The sequence below is a fragment of the Electrophorus electricus genome, chromosome 22 (genome assembly GCF_041902795.1).
Source record: "Electrophorus electricus isolate QZ-2024a chromosome 22, ASM4190279v1, whole genome shotgun sequence".
Classification (NCBI taxonomy): Eukaryota; Metazoa; Chordata; class Actinopteri; order Gymnotiformes; family Gymnotidae; genus Electrophorus; species Electrophorus electricus.
The window spans coordinates 3,847,270-3,865,173 of record NC_137518.1 but is presented as its reverse complement, the minus strand read 5'-3'; the positions used below and the strand labels follow the sequence as shown (position 1 = coordinate 3,865,173).

The window sequence follows — 17,904 nt, the reverse complement described above, 5'->3', positions numbered from 1 at the left end:
TCTGATGGTCCTCTGTGACGGATTTACCCAGCGACCTCCCTGACCAGACCAGAGAGGAAATCTCTGCTAGTGTACGGGGTGCTGACTGGTAACTAGGGCTCCATGCTGGTTCCAGTTTGTTTGGGTTCAGGCCTGGTTTTGGGCTTTCTGTGCAGGGCTTGATGAGAGAGACTTCCCATAAGGGATGGGAGGTAGTCAAATCAATACAGGACAGATCCAGTGAGCTTGCTAGGCCAGGCTTTTGGAAAGTTACTCTCTCATAAGGTGTGGAGGACCTGTCCTCTGCGAGACCGTTAAGTCCAGTGTTCAGCGTGTTGCCTGGAGACAGGAGAGAGTTTTTGCTGGGGGCACTTGAAGGTGAAAGAACACTAGAGGAGTAATTAAACCAAACTGGTAAGGTAGGGTTGGAATCTGGATACTCTACTATGATCCCTTTGGATGATCTTAACATCCCTTCAACAGACAAAGAGGAGAGATTGCAGTCTGTGAAGAAGCCTCTTTCCAGCTCCGACATTGATGGGCCCTCATTGGTTTTAGTCACATCTAAAAAGAGAGAGAGCTTGATACAGCTTCAGAACCTTCAGTACAATTTGTTAGAAACAGCATGTACCAAGCAAACAAGCGAAACATTATTGTTGCGTTTACCACGTCTGCCGTGGTCTTCCTCCATGATTTTTGCCAGGCTGCACTTAATTAGTTTCAGCTTGTATTTATAGGCGTGATTGATTTGGTCGTTTTCTCCAAAATACAAAACAGGTTGGGAACAGTTTTCATAAAAATGTGAATTACTACAAATTTCAGACCCTGTTCCAGTTTGCTGGCGAAACACATCTTTTATGTGTCAACAGGCTTATTGGGATTAACTATAGCTTTTGCTGAAATATATTTTCCACTGCAATGCGTGTACAATGTTGCGCGCGCAGATGTTGTCTAGCTACGTCACTCCCGGGAAAGCCTGTGAAAAAGAAGCGCGAGATAGAAACTCGAGCGCGGAGATTTCAGTGCTGGTCTGCAAAAATTTTATGGCCCTTTCAAAGAGTAATTACACAGTTGTGAAATTAGGCATCCTCTACATTACAAATGGTTGTGTCTTAGTACCTGCTGCATGCACGGCATCGTGAAAAGTAATTTTTATTGGAAAATTTGGCTAAAGTCAAGAAATGTCTTGGTGGCCGCGCGGGTAAGGAGAGAATTTATTAAGCATATAGATATACATGATAAATAAAAAATAAATAAATATATGGTCTAGCCAGCGTGTTTTATGACTTGACAGGATAACTTCAGAAACTAGCTAGTTAGGCATACATAATGTGTCGAAGCGCGCCTAATAAATTATATAGGATATATAGGATAGCTAGCGAGCTAACTCTGCTAGGAGTAATCCCAGCTAGTTCATCTTGGTCAGTGAAATACATAACGCTAGATTTTCTTTTTAATTATCTAGATACAACCTATGTAGTGCACGGTTTTTCCTAAATGTCTAAAGTTTGTTTTTGTAGTTCTTCAGTCTAATTTCAACTTCTCTCGGAATTGGTCATAGTCGTCTTTGCTCTTGTAGCTAGCTGTAGCGTATAGCAAGCCAGCAAGTTGATAACCATGTTCAACAAAATAATAATTTGGAATGTATTTAGCCAAATATCTTGGCTGACTAGTTACTCTAGCAAACTATATAAAAATAACCTTATTTTGTGTGTCAGGCTAATGGTTTTGTGTTAAAGCAATACCAGCAAGGCCTCGCTCAAGAATGCACTAATAGGTGTGGTTGGAAGTAAAACAAATTGAGGTTAAATCAGCATTTAAAATAGAGTATTTACATACGTTATTAGGCAGTTAGATTTTCTGCAACTATTTTCGAATCAGTTATCAGACTGGCCCTGTTGGTATTGGGTGGAGGGTGATGTAAACACCTTAAATCCAAATGGTGTCCATGTAATCAACACGTTGTTGTTAGCTACTCTTCACTAGCTGGAAGTGTTTTCCCTCTTCCTGTCCTCGGGTTGTTAACATGGCCTGTCTGTTTACAGTGAGGATGCAGAGTGTCAGGACACTGACTCTGATGTGGCTGACCAAAAGGAGTGTGGTAAAGTAAAAGTGAAATGGACTCAAGAAGAGGTGAATTAGTATTGAAGAGAACCCAGTGTTTGTACTTACCTTTTTTACCATTGAACGATGGCTAGATGAATGCTCTGCAAGAATGTCATGGTTGCACAACACTGTGTTCTTTTTTCAATGTAAAGTTCTTTTCTCTAATATAAAACTTTTTGTTTTCCAGGATGATAATCTGCGTACACTAGTTCAGAACGTGGGAACAAATGACTGGAAATACATTGCCAGTTGTCTACCAGTATGTTATTTAAGTTGTATATGAACATTGTGTATTTAATGAAGCAGGAGTTTGGTGGCAATCAGTATTGAGAAATACTGATGTAAGGAGTACCAAGTGTCAGTTTTCTTAGACCTAGATTAAGCCTAAACCAAGACAAAATAAATTCCCAGTGATGATTAACTGTAAACTATGCAATAGGTCCTTGAGTAGGATTAATCCACATTCAGAAAACTAGCCATAAAAGTATTCCTGGTGTGTTTATTAGCTTCCTGAAAAAGAATGTGCTTTTGCGCTCGTGCTTCGACTGGGTGCTAACGCAGACATGGTCTTCATTAGAATCGCTCAGAACATCAGTGCCAGCACCGGTGGTCTAAGGTTTTAGACCCAGATCTTGTCAAAGGGCCTTGGACTAAAGAGGAAGATGAAAAGGTAGGACAGGAGATATAAGCAATACATACATGTAATAATACAATACATACATGTAATAATACGCATGTCATGTTTTCTTAAAGGGGTTAATTCCAAAACATTTAAAACATTTTTTGATTATTCTCTCTGTCTTGTCACGTGACATTAAACACTAACTAGTCAGAATAAAAAAAAAAAAAAAAAGTTTTGTAGTATAAATGTATGGCAGTGTATCTAAGTGTGGCCTATGATCTAACCACAAATCTGCTCAAATAATACTTGGCTGCCTTCTACACAGACGAGATCCTAAAGAGGAGAGATGGTTAATCTGACTGCCAAACCCAACTGTGAGCAGTGATTATTAGAATCGGTCACGTATATCAATTGTGAACTGCCAACTGAATGCGGTGGTTTGGGTTGCTTTCCATGACCTTCTCGCTGGCCTTCAGTTGTAAGTGATGGCATTGCTCGATGCTGTGTGCTTAGGTAATAGAGCTGGTGAATAAATATGGCAATAAGCAGTGGGCCGTGGTGGCCAAGCACCTGAAGGGCCGTCTGGGGAAGCAGTGCCGAGAGCGATGGCATAACCACCTCAACCCGGATGTGAAGAAGTGCTCGTGGACGGCAGAGGAGGACCTGATCATCTATAAGGCCCACTGTGCACTGGGCAATCGCTGGGCTGAGATCGCCAAGATGCTCCCCGGGAGGTCAGTGAGGGTGGCCCTTTCATCCAATCGTATGTTCTGGGGTGTTGTAATAGTAGGAGTAGTAGTAGTAGTAATTGTGTTTTTGTTTATCTTAGCATTGTAGCATATTTTGGTACCAGTGATGGTGATAATTATAAAAACAAAGCTTCACTTCTGTAGACTGGAGTTTGAGATAGTGGATACTGTCGTGTTTGCCTTATGTGTTGTGCATTATTTTATCTCAGGACTGACAATGCAGTGAAAAACCACTGGAATTCTACCATCAAACGGAAGGTGGAGATGGGATATTATACTGGAGTGGACACAACCCTGCATCTGGTTTACCAGCCTGAGTACGACGATGCTATTCAGCACAGCGCCGATCCACCGGTAGGACTTGCTGGTATATAGTACACAGCAAAGATGAATCAGCGTATCCTTACAGCACTCCCATTGCTTCTCCTTCTCGACTCATGCTTAATCTCTACATCTTTGTGTAATGCCCGAGTGTGTTGATGTCGATTTGTGTGTTAAATGCAGGAGGAGTTGTGCTACAATGGAGTTGATGACTGTCTCCCTATAGAAGTGGTGTCACAGGTGCAACATATTCTGCTTTTATCGACCAAAAGCAAATTACACCGTGTTTAAAACGTATGCACTACACACAGGGAAAGACTTTAGTTGGATAGTCTTTGCTGTGTCTATTGTAACTCTTCACTGCTTTATTTATTAGTCTTGAACTAGTTCTAAAAATAAACTTCACGCATTTCGCAACTTCCAGGAATCTGCCGACCCTGAGCCGCAGGAAGGTTCTCCTGCTGCAGCCAGCGCTGGGTCTCCCCGACCCCCCTGCGGCCCGGTGACACCCAGTGAAACGGAGGGCACAGGGGCATCAAATGTGCCTACCTGGGTGGTGGATGCGTCAGGCTTCCTCTCACCTTCAGCCGCATCCACTGTGAAGGAGATGATGGAGATGATGGAAGGGGTGAGCACTTGGCTACTGTAAATCACTTTGTCTGAAGGAAGAGCAGGAGTAGCATGTCATTCTGCTGCCTACAGACTCTGTGCACGTATCTTGCGCCTTCAACTAAGTTGCAGTACTGATTCCTTGCTGAAAATTGCAGATCTGAAGGAAATGGCATTTAAGACTTGAATACATCCGGAAGTGATGTTTTAGTATTACTTGAAAATGGGGGAATTGCAGTTCCTCCTGTAGTTAAATTATGAAAGGTTAAAGCCTTTTGGCAACAGTAGCAGATTTGCATCCAAGTCGTTTTATTACATGCATGTTCTGGCTGCGAAAGCTCACTCTCGCCCCCTACAGGACCTGGAAGGTTGGTGCAGTCTGGCTGACTTTGACCTGCCAGATGCGAGTGCGAGTCCCGAGGTGCTGAAGTTCCGCCTGGAGGGCAGTGCCCTGCATGAGCTCAGCAAGGGCAGCAAGGGGGAGCTGATCCCCATCTCGCCTGGCGGGGCCACGCCACCCTCCATCCTCAGCCGCCGCACGCGTCGCCGCATCGCTCTGTCCCCCAACGCCGACGACTCCATGACTCCCAAGAGCACGCCGGTGAAGATTCTCCCCTTCTCACCTTCCCAGGTGAATATTAATTCTCTGTTAGGATATGGTAGATTTTTGTGGTGTTTTATGTCTGTTTGGAGACTGTAATATGAATGTTTGTTTGTTTGTTTGTTTTATGGTCAAAGTCAACTGAAGAACAAAAATTTATATTTAAATTTAAAAATATATATAATAATTTTTTATAAATATAAAATATTTATTTTGTCTCCCAGTTTCTTAACTTGTGGACCAAACAAGACACACTGGACTTGGAGAACCCTTCTCTCACGTCGACCCCTGTGTGTAGTCAGAAGGCTATTGTCACCACACCACTGCACCGGGACAAAACCCCCCTCACACAGAAGGAGAACTCTGTGTATGTCCTTTAGCCTCTGAGGCTCTGGTAGGGCTGGAATCTAGCACAGGCTGGTGATCTGCCTGCTCTAACACACCAGCTAAACCTGGTAATGAACTGACGATACCATAGTTACGCAGATCATGCTCAGATTCATGTCTGTGGTCCCGTTGGCTCCCTGTGTCAGTACCGTTAACATTTTAGCTTGTACATATTACAAACCAACTGCAGCTGAATAAAAGGGAAAAAAAACTCATTAGATTTGGAAGTAAAGATATGCAGCAAGTCCATGAAACCATAGTCAAGATCATATCAAATGAACCAGTTTGTGACCTAGGTGTTCCAGTGGACTCTGATCCTAGTTTTAGCTGAAATTACCAAATAAGAATAGTAACGTAATGATAGATTTCTTGCTTTTATTTCCATCAGGATTGGTTTTTGTAATGGTCTCCATATATGTCTTCTTAAAAAGACAGTAATTCGATTCAGTTGATTCAAGATACAGTTGTGAGGGTTCTTAATAAAGCCTTAGAATGAAACATTTCAGCCCTGTACGTAAATCCTTATGTTATCTCTGATTTTAGATCTAGAGGATAGCTCCCCTGCTATTTTATACAACTTTGATTTTATGCACTTAGTTAATAATTTAATAATAATTTAATAATCAATTTTAATCATTCATATTTTAATGTTCTTTTAACAGTTTTAAACTTGATTTCTAACATATTGTTTCTTTTGTTTTCCATTTATGTAAACTATTATGTAAACTGTTATATTAGTTGTCCCCCCCCCCCCTTTTTTTGGGAAAAACCTTCCTGAGGTGACAGATCTCAAGGTGTAATGAGATTTTTAAATTTTTAAATTATTATTATTTGGCTTTCGACCACTTTAAATTGCCACTGTTTGAAACATGCTGTACAAATAAACTTGCCTTGCGAGTTGAATCAGATGTGTTCTGAGCAGAGAATCACCAAACTGGGCTTTTCTCCAGCTACGTGCTACTGTCCTGGAGGTTTTATGCAGACTCATATGAATATAGTTTTTCTCTCGTCTAGGTTCATCACGCCGAACCACAAGGCTAATCTAGACTGCACCCCCCGCACCCCGACCCCATTTAAAAACGCTCTGGAGAAATATGGGCCCATTCGGCCTCTGGTAAGGAAATTCCAGCTGATGGAAAAGATGTTCGTGGTGGTGAGGTGTCCATGTTACCCCAGTGTGTATGTTCTGTCTTGCAGCCCCCGACACCGAACCTGGAGGAGGACCTGAAGGAGGTTCTGCGCAGCGAGGCAGGGGTGGAGCTCATCGTGAGGGACGAGAGTCCTCCTGAGCAGCGACGCAAACAATCGGTGAATGGAATGCAGCAGAGCAACGACCGCTCACTCACCTGCCCTGCCTCTGCACACAGGGGCTCATGATTCATACCGCAGTACCCCACTACAGTATTGTGTGGTTTATTGCATGCCAGTTAACCTTTGAACTGGACTAGAAGGTTTTTTTTGTTTTGTTTTTGCTTTTTTTTTTTTTTTTTTTTTTTTTTCTTGAGCCCTCCTGATGTAGCTGAGATGATGTTTAGGCTTGGTCTCCTTGCAGAGGCCTGTGTCCTCATGGCTTTTTTTGTGTCTTTGTTGATCAGCACCGACCTCCCATGAAGAAAGTGCGCAAATCACTGGCACTGGATGTCATGGACTGTAACGAAAGTGGCGGTGTTCGACGGCAGCAGCAGCAGTCCAGATCTGCTGCGAAACTCAACAGGAAGGTAGGAGAATACGGCTGATGATACAGCAGAGTGCTACACCAGGATGCACTCTTCCGTGGCGAAAGAGTGTGGGATCAGTATATTGCTTCTCCCACAGGCCGACCAGTCGCTGTCGAGCTCTCTCAACTCCTCTTACACGGTGAAGAAAGAAGAGAACATCCTGGACCAGGGCTTCATCCTTGGACCCGCTGAAAGCGGGCTAAACAACGAAAGAGTGGCCCCCAGACCCACTCCCCCTATCTTTGTATGTCCCGTGTTTTTTTTTTTGTTTGTTTTTTTTTTTTAATGCTAGTCTTAAAAATCTAAAAGCTAATCATGAGTTAAGCATCGATATGGGCTAATTGAACTGAAAATGAGATCAGTCTAACTGATGTGAATGTTAGTAATCAACTGTTCAGGCTGTGTTTGGAAATGTGTGTGTGTGTGTGTGTGTGTGTGTGTGTGCACGCGCATAAAATATATTTCATAAATTAGAATTTAGATTTTAGTATAGAAGTTCTGAACTGGTTTTGATCATGTCTTCTAGATGTCACCAGCCTGGGAGACTGTTGTATGTGGCCGGACGAAGGACCAGCTGATCATGACGGAGAAAGCCAGGCGTTATCTTCGCTTCCTTAAATCGACCACGCACAGCCGAGCTCTGATCCTGTCTTGAGCCTGCACCGCCTTATCCTGGCCTCTGAGAGGAGCTGCTTTGATGCATCAGCCTTCATGCTTTGATGCATCAACCTTCAATTCTACAACACGTTGTAGAATGTCGAGTTGCAAGTTATGATGTTTTAAAAAAAAAAAAAAGAAAAGAAAGAAAACCAGCAAAAAAAAACCTGAATAACGTGTGTAATGAGAATGATGGTGGTGAAGCGCGTTGTGATACAGTATGCCCTTATGGCCATTATGCATGGTCAATTTGTCATGGTGCTTGCATTCTCTCAGGTTGTGGTTCCTTTTCCACGGTATGTCATCAGCTAAAAGATGCTATCTGGTTGAGTCAATGTATAGGTAATTTATTAAGTTTCCGAAATGCTTTGTCAACTTCTTTCCTGTTGGAAGACAAAAAATGCATTCATGCCTTTAATTGGCAGTCTTGTTTAATACAACTAGTTATGTGGAAAAAAAAAAAGTTGAAAAGTTCAGGGTTCTTTTGATCCCTTGTATACATTTTATGATAATTTAGAAATAATTTTGTCTGCTAGGATCAGCAGAATGGAAGAAGCATTCATAAAAGAGCTAGATCTTTGGCTCTACCAGGTTCTTAAACTATAATTATGCCCAGTATTTTCCAATAACATTTTTATAGATTGTGCTTAACTTTGTATTTTTGATGTGAGTTGAGCTATGCTGTGCTTTGGTTGCCAGAGAAATAAGTGCTGTATGTAATTTTGAAAATAAAATACTCCTGTCATCCAAAAGTGTTGAAAGCTCAGTGTGCCATTTACCTTGACAACAGGTAGAAGCTTTTACACCAGGGACTCAAGTATTTTTCAACATTTTCCTGCAGAACGTTTTGAACTCTGGTATGTTTGCACACAGTCCTGCGAGCTACTGGGTTTTTGACAGTCTGGGTCTATATGAGGAATTTTTTTTTTCCAATGATACTGGGCCCATGTTTGAAGAACTGGTTGGTGTTCATGCCATCAGAAATAAATGGATATGTACCTAGTTTATATTTAATGGCATGTCCAATCATTTAACATTAAAAAAGGCTTTTCAACATACATGCAGTCATTTCAAAGAAGAAATGAGGAAGCTTATGGCATTAAAAGCACCCTTCCCTAATACTTGGTTGTATAACCTTGGCAACAGTGACAGCATCCAAATATTTTTCTAACCATCTTTGAGCTTTTTCACATGTCTGCTGGTAGTTTCTTCCTTTTCTTTCAGTGCATTTTTTTCCTAAGCTCTTGAATGTTTGCAGAGTTCCTTCTCTCAATAGCAGATTTCGGCTATTGTTACAGATTTTCAATTGGACTGCTCCGACCAGCGAATGGGGAAGGAAGGGTTGTGCAGCAGTCGTTTGGCCCGTTTCAGTATCTCTAATCCTCTGCACCCAGCGATACGGTTGCCATAAAACAAAGCCATTTTATAAATTGTTTATAAACAATTTAATAAACAATTTATTTCAAGAAGCTATTTTACATGTAATTAACATTCTTAAAATCCAAGGTGTACTTAATTTAAGGTTGCCGATAAAGTTCACAGCAGGAGATGTACATTGTACACTTAAAATTCAGGTTTATTAATGTTAACCATGAATGTAGATCTGTATATCTGTCTGAGTGACAAGCAATAGTCGGAATTTCTGCACACAGCAACGCCAACAAAGACACGTTCACAATCTTACAAATGTAAAACTTAGGCCTGTTGTAATTTACCCCTGTGACAGGAACTAAAATAAAGGGTTAAATTTAGGTTTAATGCGTAATTTTCGTTTTATTTCCATTGATTGGACAGAATAGAAACTTTGTATCTAGACATTGACCAATGGGAAAAAGACACAATGCCAAATTAACGCCTCTCGCCTTTCTAATAAAAGAATGCTTACGCGATTTGCAATGACAATAATTTATTTTTCATCTAAAATATTTTTAAACACAGGCCACATGACGTTTAACCTACAAACATCACCGATAAAAATTTTCCCTTGCATTTAATTCATAATCAGCATTTGGAACACACCATGTTCAATCTCGAGGGGTGGTAATTTTACGTTTGATATGCATTGTGTTTAATGCAGACTATATAAATACCTTTCGTTAGATTATGTAATTACCTATTAAATGAAACGGATTTCTGGTTGCTGTCTTGAATTTACATTCACTACGACTAACACAATCGAGGTACAAAAAGAAAATCACCCTACATCGTGGTCAAAAAAGGTTTCTTCTGTCCGTTCCGGAAGTCTTCCCAGTGCTTTTGGTGACGCTGCATTCCGCAACATGGCGCTTCTCCGTAAGTCATTCGATTGATCTATTTACTTATTTTTGGTATATCGCTACATAATTGATTCTTAAATAGTTTCCAAGCAGAGTTTATGTTAAATGCTTTATATGCATTCGAGTGCCTACTGCAAATATAGCTATCAATGGCTTTTTGCACAAAGCTAGGTAGCTAACCGCATTAAAGCGTTAGGTTAGCTAGCACGCTAGTGGGTAAAATTAGTCTGTTCAAAGGTTTTCCATTGTTTTGCAAGTACGGAATTAAATGAACTAGCTCCACAAACCACTGATTTTAGTATGGATGTCTGCTCCACGATATGCTTTTTGCATGTAAGCCCTAATGTTGATAAAATGTTGCTAGATACTTCCTAGTTGTGTTGCTGTCATTCTTTTGCTGGTTGGCAGTGCATCCCAGTTGCATTTACGTGACACTTTTATCCAAAGCGACTTACAATTATGTATGAGTACAACTTGAGCAATTGAGGGCCTTGCTCAGGGACCCAGCAATGGCAACTTGGCAGTGGTGGGGCTTGAGCTAGCAACCTTCCCATTACAAATACCTTAAGCACTGAGCTACCGCTGCCCTTGCAGTGCGAAAAGGCCATTAAATCATGCATCATTTCTTGAATTGTGTCTGTTCGCAGGTTTGGTCAGCCTGGTGGTTCTCGTGCTGGCTCTTGGCGCCCATGCGCTAACCCCATCACATCATCTGACCCCTTCAGACCTAGTTAGACTCCAGGATGTTTTGAGCCAACCCTACACAGACCTAAAGGCAGCATATCTCTCCATAGTGGGCCAGAGTAAACTGGGATTGTCTGTTGCTGGCTCAAATGTGAGGACAAATACACTTTTGAGGGGTGTTACTGAAAACCCTTTACCACATGTATTTGAATGAATTATTTTAAAATTACTCTCATTAGCAGAAATGATCACTTTTCGTTCTTTCTTCAGGAGGCATGTGATTTCATCAAGTCAAATCTGGACCCCTCTAGTGTGGAGTCTCTCTTTTATGCTGCAGAGGCCAGTCAGACTATTGCTTCTTGTGAGGTATGAAAACAAACTGTGTTTTAGTTTATGTGGAATACAGGCTGCATGATGAATACAAACTTCAAACAAACACCTAACAAAAAAAACAAACAGCTCCCATTAAAGCGAGAGTTCTTTGTGTCTGTTCTTGGTACTCGATATCTTATTTTTTGACTTTGTTGTGTTTTTGTTCTTTACTAGATCCCTGTGTCAAATGAGACACGAGATTTGCTCCATGCTACAGTAAGTGAGGACTCTACTATGTCTCAGATACACCAGGCTGTGAGTGCGCTCAGTTTTCTTGGGCTTCCTCTGGCCTCCCAGGAGGTGGTCAGTGCCCTCAAAGCGCGCATCTCCAAGGAGGACAATGTCTTGGCGTGAGTACAATCTCCCCTTAGCTAGAGAGTGCTGCAAGCTTGGCTTTTCATTGCATATGCTTCAGAATGTCTATTGTTCAGAGATTTTAGTGTAGTATAGCCCTCATGACTAATGTATGAAACACTTATGTATGTATAGATAGTAAGTTTTAGTGTGGTACCCAGTTTCCATAGAAACAGGTCATTTCAGATAGAGGTCTTTCATCAACTATTGCTTGAAACCTTTACTAGCGTTATAGCTTTTCTACAGTACATTGCATAAAAGTAAAAATTAACATACTAAACCTGTCTAGAAATACTTATGCATATGGTGTGAAGACATCAGCCAGGATTAGAGATGTGCATTCAATACATACACAGTACATTAAGTTATATTCTACCTTTTCTTTCTCTCCCTCTCCCTCCCTCTCTCTCTCTGTCTGTGTGTGTGTACACACACACACATGCAGTATCACACTGGCTCTGCAGACAGCCTCCCACCTATCTCAGCAGGCTGAACTAGGAGAGATTTTGGAGGAAATTGAAGTGAGTATGTGGCTTGCCAAAAAAGTTGGTGCTGCATCAGTTTTACAATTTGATTCCAAACCCCTTTTTATGATTGATCTAATGATTCAGATCTTCATTTTTATCTCGACACCTTCCATTTGTAAATTTATTTTACTTTATCTCTTTTGTAATTCATTTTGGCAATAGCCTTTATTATTTAATACTTTTTTTCCTGTGTTGTTTCTATATATTTGTGTAAAGTACTTTGAATTGCTCTTGTGCATGAAAGATGCACTACAAATAAACTTGCCTTGCTTTGTGTAATGGTAAATGTTAAACTCCGGATGCGTTATTGAGCGCGCTATGGAACTGTTGCGTGCAGGATCTGGCAGCGCGCCTGGATGACCTGGGTGGGGTGTACCTGCAGTTTGAGGAGGGCCTGGAGGTCACAGCCCTGTTTGTGTCTGCAGCTTATGCCCTGTCTGACCATGTGGGTGTGGAGCCACCGCTGAAAGAGGTAGGGCAGCGATCTCGCCGCACTGTCCGTCAAATAGCGAAAAAAAAGACGTGCGGTTTTAACCCTTCAGAATCAAAAGTGGATGTTTGGCGTTCGTGGCGGACCAGCTGCGTTTGCGATAGGGAGACGAACGGTGCACCTTATCGCCTTTGCAGGATCAGGTGATCCAGTTGTTGAACTCCGTCTTCAGTAAGAAGTCGTGGGACTCCCTGTCCGAGGCATTCAGTGTGGCCAGTGCAGCTGCTGCTCTCGCCGACAACCGCTTTCACAAGCCGGTCATCGTAAGTGCTGTGGGTCCTGCCACTGTGTCCCACAGTCAACCGCTCCTGCAGGTACACGCTATTGTCTCTCTGTAGTGCACCACTACGGAAGCTGTCTCAGGAAGCCTGGGTTGCACATCATGAAGCCACACTTGTAGTGTAGTTACACTATAATGTATTTTGAAATGGTGTGCAACAATGAATTAGTACTCAGTACATGATGGAAATCTGGGCATCAATGTTGCTACAAATTATTACTCAATAAGTACTTTAACCTCTTATAATCCTTTTTATTTAATTACTAATCTTGCAGTTAAATGTGCAGTAAATAGTAAGCAGTACTACATTAAGACTAATATAAAAAGATATGGAGTTACAAGATTTAAGAAGATTTAAAGGTGTTGACTGTGTGTCCGATCTTGAGATTCTGAGGGATTTAAATGGTTTAGTTATTGTAACAATGGTTGTTATGAAAAATTTTAGAAGACTGTAATGTGAACTTTCTCCTTTGCTAAACTTGATTTGGTAATTAGTTATGCTACAGCTTCTGTGCTGGTGTTCATTGCTGGTATTTACGTGTAAAGAGTTTTCAGGATGTTGTTATAGTGTACAATTAGCAAGATTCTGTGTTTTCACCCCTCGTGTGCATATACGTGTATCACAGCTCCAGGTGATGGATGTCCTTTGCCAGTCTCTGAGTTCAGCTAACGTCTTGGTGGAGACGGCTACCTCTGCAGCCACCAAAGCCACCATCCTGAGCCAGACCCCCTTCACCCAGAGAGAGTATGCTACCTTCACCTCTGTGTCTCACTCTTCACATGCGACACTCGGAGAGCGAGTTTGCTTTTAGTTGCCATTTTGGGCTGTACATCTTTCATTGTGGAATTTATTTTTGTCTGTATTGGCCACGGCAAATGTACTACAGTATTGTTGTTGATCAAAATCTATTGTTTGCTTTAATGCTTTAATTAGTGCTTACATTTTTTGGTTTAGTGGGATTTTTCAGCTGAACTTCATGGCCAGCCAGCCAGCGAGTGGTTATTATCAGTTCTCTGTGGCCATCAGTGGGGACAGCAGACTTGTAGGCAACCATATTGAGGTAAGGAGCCATGCATTTGTTGCTCAGCCTGATCTTAGCAATGTGAATGTGTAGCTCTGTGTAATCACATGAGCCCTCAAGTGAACAGCTTGTTGCAGAAGGTCAACAACCTGCTCCCAGATTAGCGCTTAATTGCTGAACTGATTTATCCATTCATCCACTTTTCGCAAATTATGCACGAGGCTTTTAAAGTGCAATTATCGAGTCAATGTACTGTCAAATTGTAAGGTCAAGCGGGTTTCACTTTTCTCATACATAAAATCTTCGAGGTCAGAGTGTAATCTTTTGTAGACCTCTGTTCGCGAGCTGTAGGCTGACATGTATTTCGGTACGACACACAAAGCCCTTCTTTCTTCACCACTTTTAAGTGTATTGCTTTGCATGTTGCCATTTGCCTTGTTTAAAATGAAAAATTGGTTTCCATTTAAACCACATTCTTCCTTCGTGTGCATTTAGCTCAAAGTCAAAGTTTCCACAAAGGTTTCAATAAACAACATGGACCTGTCAGTGGTTGACAAAGACCAGAGCATCGGCACCAAGACCACACGGTGAGAGCCACCTCCATCACGATGCTCTTGGACATTGGGTCTCATGGACATCCCTTCATGATGTGAATTGGCTTATGCATTTAAAATGTCTTTGTTCTTAGAGTGGAATATCCCAACAAGGCCAAGTCATCCTTCATTGCCGATAGTCACCAGAACTTTGCAATGAGTTTCCAGCTGGTAGACGAGAGCACTGGAGTGGAGCTCACCCCTCACCAGGTGTGAGCCACACCCCCACATCATAATAGCTTTCCCGAACACTCTTTGTCTTCTGTTAACTATGTGGAGATATCTTCATTGTGGTGTTAACCCTTGAGTTTTTCAGCAAGCCAACCTCTTTATGGCCTTTTCAGACCTTTGTGAGACTGCATAACCAGAAGACTGGCCAGGAGGTGGTGTTTGTGGCTGAGCCAGACAGCAAGAACCTGTACAAGTTTGAGCTGGACACTGCTGAGAGGAAGGCAGAGTTCGACTCCATCTCAGGCACCTACGCTCTATACCTGATGGTGGGAGATGCCACTCTAGAGAACCCAGTCCTATGGAATATGGTACATAAGTGCTGTGGGATTGAACAGTTTCATTAATCACATGGTGTCTGGACCAGTGCATATTGTGACGTGTTGCGGGAGATCTAATATTTGAATGTTTCTTTTTTTTCCCAAAGGCGGACATCGTTCTTAAGTTTCCAGATGAAGAGGCTCCATCAGCCATTCAGTCAAAGAATCTGTATGTTCCCAAACCAGAGATCCAGGTAGGTGTCCCCATCACGGTCTAAACCACAGCTGACTTAAAACTGCCCTTGGACTATAATATTGCTGAAATTGTGGTGTTAAAAACAAACGTTGTAAGGCATTATTTGTGCACATAGGATCTGTAGTTCTTGAGGTTAAGAGATGGATAATGCAAGTAAAGAAATGTGGTTGGAAAGAATTAAACTTGATCACTCATCCCTGAGCATATCTAGGCCAGCTAAACACAGAGCACCAGTAAAACCCCAGTGCAGAATTTACTTTCTTCTCTTCCTCCAGCATCTGTTCCGTGAGCCAGAGAGGAGGCCCCCCACAGTGCTGTCTAACACGTTCACCGCTATGGTCCTCTCTCCTTTCCTGCTGCTTCTCCTTCTGGTAAGAGCAGTGTCTTCACACACTCTGGCATTCTTAGGGTGTGCGTGCTGTACTGTCAGTTATTTATTTTAGTGACTTTTTTTTAAGCTATGAAGAAGCCTCTGTATATGATGGGTAAAGGTTTTTGTTTGTTCCTCTTTTTCCATGCAGTGGTTCAAATTGGGCGCCAATGTTTCAAACTTCAGCCTCTCCCCCAGCTCGGTACTCTTCCATGTCGGCCACGCAGGTAAGCAGCCTGTCCTCTCAAAACATGGCAGACACTTCGTACAGTGTCCGCCTGACTTACTAAAACATTTGGCACGTGAGAAATTAGGCTAAGCAAGTCAGTGACTGCATGTAGATTTTGGTATGTTTTGCCTTAGGTTGCAAGTATAGATTACCCTGATAACATTATTATAACTACAGATGACCCTGATAGGCTAATAACTACATGTTGCCCTCATAACTAAAATTATGATCCCATCTTGATGCATTTTCTTTTATGCTTTATGTCTCGAGTCCTACAGATGAGATTTAGTTTTTGGGTGAATCGTTGGAATTTACTGGATCTTTCAGCCATTGTTTGATGTGTGGTGTTCCCTCTGTAGCCATGCTGGGGCTAATGTACGTGTACTGGACTCAGCTCAACATGTTCCAGACTCTTAAATACCTGGCCATCATTGGCAGTCTCACGTTCCTGGCTGGGAACCGCATGCTGGCCCAGAAAGCAGTCAAAAGGTACTGTGCCTCTCTGTACGTTCAGCTCGCACTACAATGAGATTAATAGCACTTGTGAAGGAGAACCTGCCCTTTTAACAATCCCCATTGGTTATTACTTGGTTTTAGCATCATTCAACGAATCAGCAGAGCCTAGATCAGACTGAGTGATTGATTGTCTAACAGGCCTCAGTGAACTTGGGCACTGGCACTCGGAGTCAGCGCCCTCTTGTGGCAGGCATTTATCTCTTTAGCGCGTAGTATCCTCAGAAACCTCCACAGGATTGTAAGAGAGGGGTATTTATTTATTTATTTTTTGTTGTTGTCGTTAAGATTGAAAGCAGCTGTTACACATTGAGGTTTCATAGTTAAATTAAGACTCTGCGTACAGCTTTCTCAATGCTTCCCTTAACCGAATGACCTTTATGGAAAGTGACTGCTTTACCCGTTTTCCATCCTCCCTGCGTTTTCTGTTGTGGATCTGTGGTGCTTGGCGACTATAATTTTGCTTTCTGCTACTCTTCTTTTTCTTCCCCCTGCTGCGGCTCCAGGATCGCTGCTGAGCAGAGCTATAGGTTGGCCAAGTATAGGAATCTGCGGTGAAAGGTGTCTTTGATAGTAACAGAGCCCAGTCTCCCAGGCTGAAGTAAGCCTCGCTGTCAGTGCTGCCGCGCGACCTGCACGCCCACGTGCTTGCGCCCATCTCACGGCCGCTCACCTGTGTGCGTCCTCGCTGCTCGGTTCAGTGTGTCACCAGCTGTGATGTTGTAGTCTGTCATCAACACCAGCCCATTCATCCCTGATGAGTCATGTTTTCACTAAGCAGTTGCCCTGCCGTCATGGGTCACTGACGTTAGCTTTGAGATTCATGTGGTTCTTTTTGTTGTGATGTCTTTGAATTTTGCAAATGGAAACAGTGTCCACTGCCTGGTCAACAGAATTGCATGAGCAGTTGCATCTTCAAAACCCAGTCTGCTTTGAATGTGGAGTTCTGCTTGTTGTTGTTGTTGTTGTGTTCGATTTCAAAGTGTCACAAATCAAACATTTGTTCAGTGTATTTCTGCTTCTTTGCAGTTGTAAACTACTGTTTTTAGTTTAGGTTAACACAAATTCAATTGAATAATTTTTTTTCTCTTTCAGACTGGAAAGAAAATGACGTATGAACACAGCCATGAGAGGACTGGTGCTTCATTTTTGTTCGTGTCTTTATTTAAGTAAAGAAGTTTGGGAAGTGAAGCAGGAGCTCACTGACATGGCCATGTTGCTTCAGACCAGCTCAGTTTAAAGACTGTTCCAAAAAAGGGAGAACTTTACAAATACGAAAACAAGAATACCTTTCCCCCTGCCCCCCCCCCCCTTCAGGGGCTTTTTTTTCTTTCCAGGGGATAATTAAATGCACTGTAACATTGTGGCTGTTTCATTGATTGTTTCGTTCAGGTTTGTAATGCCAGTGGTGTTGTCCTGTAAAGCTGTAAACATTCTTCCTTTGTCCTTCTACCTGATCTGTTCCTTAGTTATTCTTTAGCAAGGGTTTCAACTTGTCTTCAGATTTACCTTTTTAAGCAGACACCCATCACCAGAAGTCATCTGTGCTATGTGGGATTGTGTTCCCAAGTAAAGTTTATTAAACAATGAAACATTTTGTGCATTTTACAGCTTGTACCACACTGAAACATCAGCTCAGCAAATGATGGTTTTGTAATGAAAACAAATAAAATACAGAAACACTTGGATCAAAGATTCTTT

The 17,904-nt window shown here is 42.0% G+C and overlaps 2 protein-coding genes across 3 annotated transcripts; both read left to right on the top strand.

Moving 5' to 3' along the window:
- The first annotated feature begins 89 nt into the window (after positions 1-89).
- On the top strand, positions 90-8,478 carry mybl2b (MYB proto-oncogene like 2b). Its single transcript, XM_027001824.3, has 15 exons — positions 90-1,180; positions 2,025-2,112; positions 2,273-2,344; positions 2,663-2,755; positions 3,221-3,441; positions 3,666-3,810; positions 3,961-4,017; positions 4,202-4,405; positions 4,745-5,017; positions 5,212-5,354; positions 6,389-6,488; positions 6,572-6,682; positions 6,970-7,092; positions 7,190-7,336; positions 7,619-8,478. Exons 1-15 carry the CDS (start codon positions 1,161-1,163, stop codon positions 7,745-7,747), a joined length of 1,926 nt encoding a protein of 641 aa, XP_026857625.1. The 5' UTR covers positions 90-1,160; the 3' UTR covers positions 7,748-8,478.
- Positions 8,479-9,989: 1,511 nt separating this feature from the next.
- Positions 9,990-17,896, top strand: rpn2 (ribophorin II). 2 transcript variants are annotated; one of them, XM_027001904.3, is made up of 18 exons: positions 9,990-10,041; positions 10,673-10,860; positions 10,980-11,075; positions 11,256-11,431; positions 11,881-11,956; positions 12,300-12,434; positions 12,590-12,766; positions 13,359-13,477; positions 13,688-13,793; positions 14,250-14,341; positions 14,443-14,557; positions 14,692-14,886; positions 15,003-15,089; positions 15,367-15,462; positions 15,613-15,688; positions 16,050-16,179; positions 16,710-16,804; positions 17,299-17,896. In XM_027001904.3, exons 1-17 carry the CDS (start codon positions 10,029-10,031, stop codon positions 16,759-16,761), a joined length of 1,929 nt encoding a protein of 642 aa, XP_026857705.2. In that variant the 5' UTR covers positions 9,990-10,028; the 3' UTR covers positions 16,762-16,804; positions 17,299-17,896. The 2 variants fall into 2 exon arrangements, with proteins under 2 accessions (XP_026857705.2, XP_026857707.2); XM_027001906.3 differs by lacking the exon at positions 16,710-16,804.
- The last annotated feature ends 8 nt before the right edge of the window (positions 17,897-17,904 follow it).

Excerpts from the sequence above, each read along its gene's own strand:
- mybl2b (XM_027001824.3), top strand. The coding sequence starts at position 1,161 with ATGTCTTGGTGGCCGCGCGG. Across the intron at positions 3,811-3,960 it reads AGCACAGCGCCGATCCACCG|GAGGAGTTGTGCTACAATGG; the intron begins GTAGGACTTGCT and ends TGTTAAATGCAG. Across the intron at positions 4,018-4,201 it reads CTATAGAAGTGGTGTCACAG|GAATCTGCCGACCCTGAGCC; the intron begins GTGCAACATATT and ends CGCAACTTCCAG.
- rpn2 (XM_027001904.3), top strand. Across the intron at positions 12,767-13,358 it reads ACAGTCAACCGCTCCTGCAG|CTCCAGGTGATGGATGTCCT; the intron begins GTACACGCTATT and ends CGTGTATCACAG. Across the intron at positions 15,689-16,049 it reads CTTCCATGTCGGCCACGCAG|CCATGCTGGGGCTAATGTAC; the intron begins GTAAGCAGCCTG and ends TTCCCTCTGTAG.